The 13,410-nt window shown below is 39.2% G+C and overlaps 1 protein-coding gene across 6 annotated transcripts in view; it reads right to left on the bottom strand.

Moving 5' to 3' along the window:
- Window positions 1-13,410, bottom strand: part of plppr2a (phospholipid phosphatase related 2a) — an 88,102-nt gene that overhangs the window by 37,675 nt on the left and 37,017 nt on the right. For 4 of the 6 annotated variants that reach the window (XM_005738081.1, XM_005738084.1, XM_005738082.1 and 1 more), the window contains exon 3: window positions 5,733-5,921. In XM_005738081.1, coding sequence (XP_005738138.1) covers window positions 5,733-5,921 — 189 coding nt within the window. Of the gene's footprint in view, window positions 1-5,732; window positions 6,259-13,410 lie in introns of those variants that run through there. The other 2 variants (XM_013912112.1, XM_013912113.1) reach the window with 1 other exon arrangement.

Genomic DNA, 13,410 nt, shown 5'->3' with positions numbered 1-13,410 from the left:
TCGCACACAAGAATTTCACTCGCATGTGCTGTGCCAGTGTGCCTGCACATGTGATGTGACAATAAAAGTGATTTGATTTGATTTGATCATTTTGATTACAAATAAGTGATTGACTTGCTGCAGTGTTTTAGGTGCTTTTTGCATTGATATGGTTGCAAGAATTATTCCTAAAATTGATTGTGGAAGCACAAGTTTCCCATTAAAAGCATATTTTCTTTAAATAATCAAATCAATGCCTTCAAATTCCAACACCTGTGATTAAAAATCACGTAATAATTACCAAACATTTATGTCTTAAAGTCTTCTTCCATCTCTCAAACCCCCTCTTATTAAAATATCCATGCAAGGCATAAAAGTTCAAAAGTCAGCTTGCGCAATTGTCCAAAAAAATTGTATACAAGTCCATGAAGAAAAGACCAGCAATTTTCTACTATTTTATGTTGTTTCAAGTCTTATTGAACAATTCTGTACTACTGTGAGGTGTCGTGTCCTCGATTTCCCAGTCAGATTAAACAAAGGGTGAGATGACCACAATGGTCAAGAGGGGATTTCAAAACTGGAGACCACTAACAAATACAGTGCTATGCAAAAGTCTAGAGTATTGAGTCACCCAACAAGCTTGAAAGTCAACTTTTGGTATGACCACCATTCTTCAACATAGCCTGAACTGTCTGAGGCAACTTTCTTGTCATTTCTTTAAGTAATCTTCAGGAATAATTCTCCAGGCTTCTTGAAGGACATTCAAAGCTCTTCTTTGGATGTTGGCTGCCTTTTTCTTATGTCCTCTGTCAAGATGATCCCACACTGCTTCAATTATGTTGAGTATCTACTGACTCATGGATTGGTTCTGGGGAGGCCAATCGATGACTGATAGTGTTCCATTGTGTGTTTTTCTATCCAGGTATGTTTTGGGGTTCATTGTCCAGCACAAAAATAATTCCATTGTCAATCAGACAATAAAGTATATTCCATAGTGGATTAAACCTAAAGTAGTTTTCTGTGTAATTTCATCAATTTTGATGACATCTCCAACACCACTGAGTGAAACGGAGCCCCAAACCATGACAGAGCCTCCACCGTTTTTTTAATGATGGCTGTAGTCACTCATGTTGTTCTTCACTCCTCATCTTCCCTGTTCACTGACAGTTTAACCATAAAATTTCAAATGCATCTCTCAGGTTTTATGTCAGGTTTTGCTGGTTTTTCCCTGTTTGTTAAGGACATGACTTCTAGACTGTTCATGTGCTATAGTCCTGCCTCTTCCCCCCCCACTTGTGCAGGACACGCTGCACACCAACCTGAAATATGCCAATTTTTCAGCTAATAAGATAACCTTTATTAGTCCCACATGTGGGAAATTTAATAGCTCTTTGTTAAGTTGTCTGTTATGTGTAGCCGTAACACTGGTCCTTGAGTTCCTTGAGATGACCATTTATGCTTGAATGAGTCATAGGGTGGTGTTAAGTGACTCAACAAACAAACAAACAAAAAACAAGTACAACAACATTCCTCTGAAATATAAAGAAATCAAGTGTGACTCAAAACTTTGCTTAGTAATAAAGATGAGCCATGGCCATTGTTTGAAAAAATTACAGCGCATTTGGAAATTTGCTCATGCATAGCAACAGAAGCTAACAGTAAATTGGCAGTGCTTACCGGGTGGGAGGTTAGTGGGGGATAATTACATTGTCTCCATGTGGAGATGCAAAGATAGTTTGAAGAAATAATTGACCAGTTACTCAGTACTCCCTGAAAGTGGCTGCGATATCACCCAACTACAGTATGCTTGAGAAAGAAGGCAAGTTTGCTCCCATGGAAAGATGAATGTGACCTGGACGCATATGAATTTTAAAATCTTTACAGATTATAAAAGATCTTACCTAAATTACCCTAAATGTCCGCTCATATTGTTGGGTTATCTTAACAGGCAGATTAACAATTCCAAGAAATTGGACTAATAGGAACTGGTTTTCTAAAAGAACCGGTTCTCAAATTCCATCCCTAATTATAGGCCTGTTGTGGACTGTATTAGATTTCATAAACTTATAGGTGTAACAAATTTTGACTTTTTTTATTACTGAAAAGATGGATCTCACCCATGCTCAGTACTTTTGGAAATAATCTAAAGAAACTATAGAAAAAAATAACCCCTTCTTTATTAGTTCTTCCCACCTTTAGTGTAAGTTATAAAAAGGTTCACCTTAATGTTACTGAGGCGGAAACCTGCCTTGTACCTCTTCTTATGTTTTGGTCTCCACACAGTGGACTGGGTCTTTGTGCTAAAACCTTCAAAAATGATTGATGATTTTAATTAAATGTTGGGAGCCACACTGGGAGCCGACTGAGTGCTAGACTGCCCTCTGTTGGGCTTGGAGGACTGGCACTGACCCAAATACACTGGATGCCTATTACCTTCAATGGCTCAGCCAGACAAGGTCTCATTTACATGGTCAGTACAAGTAATTAAGTCCACATTCTAAAGTGTAATTAGTTCCTGCAGTAGCAGTATTATGGTACGATGCTCTAATACTCTATATCTCTACTACATTCAGTAGAGATTCATTCTACATTCAAATCAAAGAATATGCACAATAACTGAATATAATTTAAAAATGGCAACGCACGTTTACACCAGGCTGCCACTATCTCAGGGAGTTACTGCTGTGATTTTCTTTGGTGCTTGTTACACATACCAAGGCCTCTGTCAGCACAGGTTAGGGCAGACTAGCTGGTGTAAGTAATGTGCTCTGACCCAGTTTAACATCCTGAGTAATTTACCCTGAGTTAGGGCAGATTTAAAGGTCTCTGTGGATAATCCAACTCAAGAGAAATTAAATTATCCACAAAATAATATGTCCTGCTGTGTGGGTATTAGTGAGTTACTTAGCACTAAATAACACGTACAATTTTCTGCTAAGTCCTATCCTGAGCCAGCCCTATTTCTTTATGAGACAGACTTTCTTGTCATTTTTAAGTGGTCTTTCTGAAAAATTTCGAAAATTTTATTTGGACATTGGCTGCTTTTCCCACTCATCTTCAGTCCAGTCCAGTTTCTTAAGCCATCATTCAAGCATAAAAAAGCTCCTAACTCAGTGGATGAATCAGTGTTGTGTCTGCACAGAACAGACGTAGGCCCATTATTACAAGCAGCAGTGGCAGTCCTAGCCTGTTTGGCACCCTGGGCGAACACTCCCTCCCTCTAATTTTGCACTCCAGTCGAACACCCATCCCCCAACCCGAGGATCACCACAACATAACCTAATAGACCTACACCTTAATTCACAGATTCACTTTGTCTAAGGTGTATTTCTGGGATTTTGCACAACCCAGGATTCAAATCATGAATACATAATGGGCTTGGATTTACAACATTAGGATTGAAATGTGCTCTTTTTGGAAGCAGCCGGGCACCCTCCCCTTTCGACAGGTCGTGTGTGAAACTTTAAATCATCAAACTGTAAATTTTAAATTTTAAATTGTTATTGATCCGTTTACTCCTAGTCCTAAAGTGTATATTTATTTTCTTACTCTTCTTATATTTATTGTTTGTTTACTTGCACTGCTGTCTGTATACTGTACTGTATGTAGCGGAGATGACAATAAAGTTTATTTTGACTTCAGCACAGCAGCGAGCAGGCGCACCGAGGGCTCTCGCGCTCACTTTTCGCGCATAGAATTTAGAAAAAACAACGCTGCAAATTATAAGTCTGTATCATAATGTCTGGTGTTTTCGTGTTTGTTTGTTTGTTTTTATTTTGTTTTATTTTGCGAGTTGGTTATTAGATGCAGCTCCAGCCAGCCAGAGAATCCCCCGCCGCCCCGCCCTCTCCTCCCTGTGCCGCAAGCAGCAGGCGCACCTCGCAAACGGAGGGCGCCCTTACTCCCAGCAAATGGGCGATAGAAAACCGATCGGTGCCTATGCCATTCCCAGTATGCGCTGGCTGATGTTGGGGCAGCATGAGTAAGAGCAATTTTTTTTTTTTGCCGCCCCGGACAACCGCCTGTGTCACCCGTATCAAAAACCGCAAGCAGCCTTTCACAGAAACACATAATTTGTTCTGATTTCTTATTTTGAATTTATAAAAATGCAAACAGTACCACAGTTTAAAATAAAGAAATAGTACTTTTGCACCAACAAGGTGATTCACAAAGAGTTACCATATTAGCTGAAAACAGCATGGAGTGCAGCATGTCCTTAAAATATTGAAAAAGTGAGGAAACTGTACAAATGGAAGACAAAAGAAGAACCCAACAAACATGCCCTATGCACACACAGCCCTACAATCCAATCCCCATTTATGAATGAAATGAAACAGCATTTATAAAAAATAAATGCTGTTTCATCCAAATGTGAGAAAACAAACACTTTCATAAAAGAAGACATACAAACTTGTACATTTGTACATTTTCTTCTCTCTTTTATTATATTCCTACCAAATAAATCAACTTTATCACTTAGTTGTGAATATAAATACTTTCTGAATCCATTAAATTACTTACGCGTATTGTTTTGTCTGCTGTGGTTGCTAACAGCTCACAATTAGAAAAAAAAATCACTGTGTATTGTGGCTGCGAGACAAACTGTACACAGCGGTACCACATTATAACAGCCCACAGTCTTTCTTCTGGCAATGAACTGCTGCTCAGAAAACCTCATCATCTGCGATTGTTTGGTGCTCCAGTTGTGGAGTATTCTTGTCTTTGCACTGAGTGCAGGCTGTGGTTTTTGTCTGTGCATGTAATCTGCTCAGGTTATTTGTGTGCTTTGTATTGTGGATGCTGGTTGGTATCTGTATGTGCTGTTTATTTTCTTTCTTTTTTCTTTCTTTCTTTCTTTCTTTCTTTCTTTCTCGTGGTGTGCTGGGGATTTAAGCTGTTCGGGTTTGTGTCTGCACTCAGGGTCAGGTGTTACACATTTCAGGCTCAATGCCTCCTATCTCACTTGAGGCTCAACAGCTAACCTCACACACACACACACATGCACAAGCATTCATGCATGTGCAAACATACATGAATACAGTACAAAAATAATAGCACACACCCCCTCTTAAAAAATTACTCTCCGTCGTGCTCATGTGTCTTTTTCTCACCTATTACTTCAGGGTTTTTTGTTTTGTTTTTGAAGAACAGCATCTGTTGCCTGCCATCACTGCTCTGTCTCAACTCCAACTTTTACCTCGCTTCGTTTTTATTGCTTTCTGTGTTGTTTGTCTCTCTTCCTCTGATGCTCTCTTTCTCTCTCTCTAATGACCTGTCTGCCTCTTCCTATCACATCTCTGTGTGGTCCGAGCTGATGCTTGCCTCAGTTTTTTTTGTACTCTTCACACACATACAAACACACACTTGCATCCGCTTGTCAAGAACAGAGGGCGGAGGGGGTTACCTCTATGCAGCTTACCAATCTGCACACTATCGACAGTGGTGCAACACACAAACACACACACACACGCACAACAGATGATTCATCATGAGAATTACCAAACACCAGAAGTAGGAGATTCTTATGCACTTTCGCAGCATCTAAAGACAGAGCAAATCTAATACACAATCTCAACTTTGATAACTTCCATCTTTCTAACGCATCATTTTCCCCCACTCTGCTTTTTCAGAGCACGGGAGATGCAAACCCACTTGCATGATTATCTCTTGAATTTCTTAACTACCCACCCCCTTCCATATCTGCCAAGCTTTACTTCCATACTTAGAAATGGATAAATAATTAGAACTCTTACCGTGAGGGTAGGGATGGCTGTGACGAGCGAGTAGATGAGCACCGGAGGGATCTTGCTGGTATCATCCGGACCAGGGTAGGGCTTAGAGAAGGTCTTGTCGTAACAGAAGAAGCCCTGGATGTGCACGGGGAAGGTGTCCGTGTACTCAAAGTAGTAAGCCAGCAGCACCGTCCCAGCCATGATCACCAGCTGGAAATAGAACATTATCCCTCCGTTAGGAAGCGAGAGGACGAGAGGTGAAGCAGAGGAGGTAGAGGTGGAGGAGCTGGAGTGGGAGCGGGAGAGAAAGAGGGGAGAGACGAGTCCCTGTACCCCTCAGCAGCGGGGAGATGCATAGGAAATGCCGGATCCAGAGAGAGGCAGAGTGAGAGGTTCAGTGTTTGGAACCAGGAGACATGGCGAGGGAGAGGGAGAAAGATGAGAAGACAAGAAATAAAAGAGCCAAATCTGCAGGAGACTTCTCTCATCAAGAGATGGAAACAAAGATTCAAAGAAGGGGAAAAAAACAAAACAGGATAAAAGAGGATTCCCAACACCGCAAGCAGAAAAAAGACAAAGAATTGCATAGAGAGTGAGCAAGAGAAGGAGAGAGTGAGAAAGCAATGGAGAGAGAAAGAGTGATCGAGAGAGAGAGGGAGAGAGGAAGTGAAATGTGAGGGAGAGGAAGGGGGAGGCAGCCTTCATGCTGCTGGCACTCATGAAATCTACTACAGTTGAGCTGTGGGTGTATTTGTAGATGCTGCGTGCACATGTGTGTGTCAGTGTGGAATACGTGAGTGTGTGTGGCCTCATCACGTGCACAGAGACTGAAGTTTCTGCAGACACTCTAACCATCAGCTGCTATCCCCGCTAAAAAGTTTAGTTGATATCATGCAAAATTTAATCAATTTCATTTCATTTTCTGATGTAACTTGATGGCTTTTTAAGTTTTCAAAAAACTCTTTTTCCCTCTGTGTGTCCATTTTAGAATTCATTTGTGCACTGCTTTCTACTTTGTTTTCTCTGATCACTTTGATTTCAAAGTGATCAGAGAATGCTTCCATGTGCCATTTCAAGCTGACACATGCAAGCAGTGCGCCAACTTGAAATGAAATTCCAACCTAGTGAGCAGCATCACAAACCCTGATTGGTACTCACAGCTTGTTTTTGCAGTTTTCAGAAGGAAACAAGGAGGAGATTTCTCTAACACAAGTCCCAAATGAGAGTGCACTCCTCAGATCTGCAGATTCACAAATGCAGCAGATCAAAGGCAGCAAAATTGATTACGATTTGTAGTAATTAAAGCCTCACCAATTTACCAATATTGTGGACCAGTATTGTTGACTGATACTAGCTGCTGGCCAATCCATCTGTATCAGCATTTATAACAGCTAATAACTGACAATGTACAAAATAAAGATCGTAGAAACACCCTTGACACGTGTTATGAATTTTGATGTTACATTATTTGACCACCAGAGGGCAATCTGCATTTTCCTTGTTGGCATCATCAAAAACACAACAACAAGCTGGCTTAAATGTGAAGTCAATAAATAACTACACACAAGAAACGTAAGGGATATTTATAATGAATATTAAGAACACATTCGGGGGGGGGGGGGGGGAGTCGTTTTGTGGTTAAACTTGAAATAGTTTTTTGAGATTAAAGTTGAAATGCGGTGATTACAGCTGTCATTTTAAACTAAACCGCCACAACTCCTATAACCTCTACGAAATGTGTAGATCAGTTAGTGAAACAAACTGATCAGCTGTGTTATGGTGTCTTACCCATAAATATCCTTGCATCATTTTGTACAAATCCGGCCAACTCTTCCAAATTTTTCCTTCTGACTAGATCCAACTTTCGGCACCATTTTTTCACTGTCCTTGTTTGTATAAGGATGGCTGTAGGTCAGGAGGTAGAGCAGGTCATGTGCTTATTGGAAGGTTGGTGGTTTGATCCCTGGCTCCTCCAGTCTGCATGCCAAATATCCTTGCGCAAAATACTAACCCAGGTTGCTCTCTGATGCATTCATTGCAGTGTGAATGTGTATGATTGGTAGATAGAAAGCATAGAGCATTCCAATCCATGTGACTGGAGTAGAAAATAAGAATCAGTCCATTTAGCAATCACCACACTGTGTTTATGTGCTTAAATAATTTCTTTGTAACTGTGTCAGGCAAGTTATTGTTAATGTCTGGCTCTCTTCCACAGTGTCTTTGTCCTGTCTTCCTCCACTCACCCCCGTTGCGGCAGGTGGCTTCGCCCTCTCTTAGCCTGGTTCTGCCAAAGCTTTCTTCTTGTTAAAAGGGAGTTTTTCCTTCCCACTGTTGCCAAAGTGCTTGCTCATCAGGGGTTATCTGACTGTTGGAGTTTTCTCTGTTTGCTGTTTATTGCTGTCGGGTCCTTACCTTACAATGTAAAGTTCCTTGAGGCAACTGTTGTTATGATTTGGTGCTATAGAAATAAAACTGAATTGAACTAAATTATTTATTTCACCTTTGCTGAAGAAAATTCCTATTACCTGGAAAATCATCAACTGAGATCCTAACACGGATCACAGACAATGGGAAATGGTGGGAAAGCTTATTAACTCCATTTGATGGCAGCTGGGACTGTATGTTTTCAATTTGGCTAAGACAGGAGGACCATGGGCTGTATTCACCCTTGTTGTGTTGGCTATTAAACCTTGATTATACTCTAATTTAGTCAGACATGGACAGCTAGAAATACTGCAGATGAGTAGGTGTTCCATCTATAGGCACATGTGTAGTTGGTGTATTTTTGTGTGGTCACAAAAAGCTTGGCAGGCACGTGGACATTAACAAAGACCTGCATGCTCAAGTCTGATGACAACATTTCATTCGAACCCATGATGTCTGTACTGAGAGGTGTGCAGTCTGCTTTACTGAAACGAAAGCTATGCACACTTGATGTTTCGGTCTTCTGTCACATCATCAATAAGCACAGGTTACTCAGTGCCACTGGAAGTCATGCTTGCCCATACATCACAATGTTTCACACAGGTTTTACAGATGATGTTGTGAGCATTGAATCGTGACCCATTTCAAACCTTCTCCATATATTTTTTTCCCTATAATTCTGTTGCATTCGTAGAGTCATTGATCCAATGAATGCTGTTTTGGAACTTTTCTTGCTTCCTTCTTTCTTTCTTTCTTTCTTTCTTTCTTTCTTTCTTTCTTTCTTTCTTTCTTTCTTTCTTTCTTTCTTTCTGTGATGGACTTGTAATGATACATCTACCTCCTGAAAATGGTTCTTATGAAGGGCATCAAAAACATCAGGCAATCATCTACCACTGGTCTCTTCCACAGATATCCAGGCCTTTTTATGCCTGTAGAGCTGACCAGCTCACTATAGTTTCAGAATGAACTAGAACCGAATGAACTCTCATGTTTCCACTTTCTCTGTGATGGATTTGTTTTATTTTTGAAGTATGGGCAGAATTGCCCATTTCACACACATTGAGAGTTCCACTGAAACTGTTTCCGAAATCCAAATGCTACACTTGGAAATCAACTGCAGACCTTTTACCTCCAAGTACGGGAAACAGCTTTTGCTAGAATTGTCCGATTACATTTGAGCCTCTGAAAAAAGACCGTCCCTTAAAATGGATGTAATTCCTAGAAGAAAAGTCAACACTTAAGGCCTATATCTATCTTAGAACTGTAACCTGGGTAAGTATATAAAATAAGTTGTATTAGTGCCTGAAAATATATGAATGTTATGGTAAGATGAAGCACAAATCCTTATTCACCATTCATCATTGGCAAATTTTACCTCACATACATGTACACATGTTTACACATGTCAATGTATATCAACATCTACACATATACGTCTGGCATGCACTATACATATGTCCTGAATGTATATATAGAAGGGTGCATGTATTTATATTATGTGCAAATATACATAGGGGCACAAATATAAAGGATTTTTATTTGTATAAACACCCTTCATTTGTGCCTCCCTCGTTTTGTTTTTTGACTAGCTGCAGTTGTCATAACTGAAACACCAGAATTATAAAATACAAATAAGTGTTTGTACAGATTTGTGTTGAACTTACGCTTCACTTTGTGGTTTATAAATTATTGTAGTAGCGGTTTATGTTTGTATTTTATGTGTTTGTGTATCTTGCACACACGCTTGATGGGAGCTGTTTGTTGGGTTTGCTTTGGGTGAGAGGAGGTGTTCTAAATGTGTGACTCATAAAGCCTTCCCTTGTTTTCCTGTTTGATGGTGTAGCGCTCCTCCCCTGCATTTTCCCAACGTATTGTGACTGACTGTGACTCACACTTCTAGGAAGAAACACTTTTAAGTCACAAAGCCACGTTAAAATCATGATCATACTTATGCATAGTTGAGCACAGAGCACAGCATACCATGTCTCCTTTATTTCCACTTCTATGCGCTGGAAAAATATTAGAGAATGTGCGTCTGCTGAAGATTTTGCCTCAAGCTCCCATATGTCGGAGTTCATAGTTGTTGACCGGCAAATCTGCATCTCCAGCCAATAGATGAAGAGCTTATTTTTAGAGTCATCTTTAAATATGAGCTCTTTCTAAATCAAACCAGGAACCAAAAAAACACTACAAATGAGTATTACAGCCACATGAATCAAGAACAGAGAATATTTTATTTACTTTACAGAATAAATAGAACATTATTATATTAATATTCATTAAAATGGAACATCAATAATTTAGTAGCGCATTGGGCTCACAGTTAATAACACCTAACAGATTATTGTTTGTAAAATGATCAATATAACCTTGACCATGACTTTCAGCTTTATTGTCCATAAACCTATACTTGATTCTTAGCATTCCAACTTCAACATTTTAACTCAGGGTTCTCAAGTTTTCAAACTTAATTTATAGCACTTTTTAACTTTAAAGATACAGTGTGTAGAATTTCACCACTAGATGTTAATAGATTGTAGATTGCAGTCAACTAAATTCTGTTTTTTACACATTCTAATTCAAGTGCATTATGTTATCTATGGCAGCTGTTATAGGACAAATATTTTTTTACTCAGCAATAGAGATCAGAAACATTGAATTAAATTAAGAATGTACCACATAATGACACTCCTGTTGTTTCTGTTGTTAGCCACTGTTAGCTGCTGCCAGCTAGCATTAGCTGCTATTAGCCGATGTCAGTCAAGTTTTCTTTTAAGTGGATCTAACATTGCTGGACTCAGGCACGTAGCTAATAAACTCTCATCAATTTAAAAATATAATCAAACTGTTTATCAGATTGAAAGTGTAATTTTTAGGACACTCGAGCCAAACATTAGCTGGCATAATGTTAGCTTATAACCAGCTATTGTTGTGGTTTAGTTTGTGGTTTTGTTGTCAGGTGCCTAGAAGAGAGGACCATCAAATTTGTCCAATTTGCTGAGAATAGGTAATTGCAACAATTTCAGGAATAAATAAGCATGTTTATGCAGTTTTTTTGTGTTTAAAAGCATTGATTCCAGTTTAGGAGATTATGTTTAGCGTGAGGAGGAAGAGGATGATTTTTAATCCAGATGGCTGTTAAGTTGTGTCTTTCCTTCATATTTTAACTTCTTTGGTAAGAAGGGGATCCCTTCTCATATGTATGATCACAAGTATGAGCAATCTTGAGTCTGAAGGTGCAGATATGAATAAAAATTTGTCTCCACAGCACACGTATGCTGCTGCATTCTCTTATGTATGTGGCCGGTCTATAGCCATAAATGTAAAATGTGATTAGATGGAATGGTGCTTTCCATCTTGGCCACTGTATTCAAGATGGTGGGGCCACATGGCAGCTTCAAAAAAACAGTGTCCGCTCCTAAGTATTTGTATGTAAGATGCAATTGCACACTAATCATGTATTTTTATGAGTTCAATATTCTTTTTTAAAGTTAAAAAAACAAAAATAACAAAAACCCACTGACTGTTCCTTTAATTTAACTTGTGGTTTTTTTATTCTCAGAATGCAAAATAACTAATAAGTGAATAGATGTGTGGCGATACCACTCCTTCAGAAAAGACAACATGGAATCAAGTACACCATAAAACTTGTTTTTGAAGCTATTAAAGGGGGGGAAATAGTCTTGAGTCACTTTCATCGTACTTAACATAAGAACATTTTTTATATTTGCCAGTGCAGATTAAGCCGCTACTCTCATGATGGTTTGCTGTTAACTGCAATGTGACTTGTGGCAGTTTATTCACACCCTGGCAACTCTCTGTCCTACCCTCCTCTTGGCACTCCTTCACATTCTTCTCTCCACTCTGCTGTGTACCTGTCTTTCCTTTTTTCTTTATTGACCTCGTCCAAAAGAGAGCAGCTATTAACAGAAAAAAGGGACAGGCAGAGTTAGAAACCTGCCCTGCTCTGACCTATTTTTGTCTGGAGATGGAAGGGCAGATCAGCAGCACAAAAGATCCGTGGCTTGTCAAGATGAAAGGTCACATTAAGACAGTTCAAGTCTGGAGCTGTCAAAAAGCAATGTGTGGCTGCCTGTTACAGTCGCAAAAAGAGGGTGAAGACTGACGAGTGTCTTCTTCTATTCCCAAGCTTCTAAAGATGTCATCATCTCCCTCTGAGCCTCAGCATTTTCGAAATACGCTTTTTGGCTGTCATATTATGAAGGCGTTAGGAGACTACATCTCATTAAGACATAAAACTCACTTCATTATTTTAGGTATCAGGATATTTTGAACGAGCTTCATTTCCTGATTTAAAAAAACATGCAGGAAATAAGTTTTGAATCATTGATTTCTGTGAGTATGAAAAGTGCTTGTCAGTGATAAGAAGAGGGCTTATTTGCCCTGCATGTCTGATCTGTTAAGAATAAAAAGGCAATGAACAATAATTTAATTCATATATCTAAAACCTCAGGTACCCTTACTTTTGTATCATCACATTAAAACAAGAATAATTCCACATTTACTCCACTACAATTGCAGCAACATACACTTTAAATACAGTTGTGTGTGTTAAATTTACATAAAAATATTTCTGAAGCAAGTTTACATAATGTATGTCTTTATTCACTGCTCCATTTTTCATCTTTAAGTACAGAAATAACTCAAGCTCAACAGAGTTCTTTGTCATCAGGTAGATGTCTTTTTCAGATGATATCTTCCAGTAAAAACTGAGTTTCTGATGTTCAGCTGGCTTCTGGTATAAAGGAGAATATCACTGATGTCAGGTTGCAAAGCTGAAAGTTCACAATTTTAGCAACATAAAATGTTCTTCTTAAGGTTGAAAGAATGTCACCAAATATAACAGGAGCAGATGAAGGAGTCGCTGTCTAAACCAAAACCAAATGCAAAATGCCTGCAAAACCAAAAGTGTCAGTGTAATGGTGCCACTGGTGGAAAAGTTTTGGGAAGAACAAAGTCACAATTTTGGGAAAGACTAATATCAAATGCAAAATTTAATGCAAATCTAAATTGTAGATACTGAGATACTTTAGTGGCATAAAAAGTCAAAACTTCACAACTGTCAGATTAATTCTGTCACGGCTCGGGGCAGCGGCCGTGTGAAGAGTGGAAGGAGGACTCAAACGCAGCACTATTTCAGACGTGAAGGGTGATTTATTGACAATCCTGAACATAAAGTGGAAATGGCAAACAGAACTAAGGACGAACTAAACTGGGAGAAACTACACAAAGGAGTGGCAAACCTGAACATGAA

This window comes from Pundamilia nyererei, unplaced genomic scaffold (assembly GCF_000239375.1).
Source record: "Pundamilia nyererei isolate P.nyererei 1_Seehausen unplaced genomic scaffold, PunNye1.0 scaffold00081, whole genome shotgun sequence".
In the NCBI taxonomy this organism is placed as follows: Eukaryota; Metazoa; Chordata; class Actinopteri; order Cichliformes; family Cichlidae; genus Pundamilia; species Pundamilia nyererei.
Note: the sequence above shows the minus strand (reverse complement) of the source record. Positions and strands in the feature narration are given on the sequence as shown.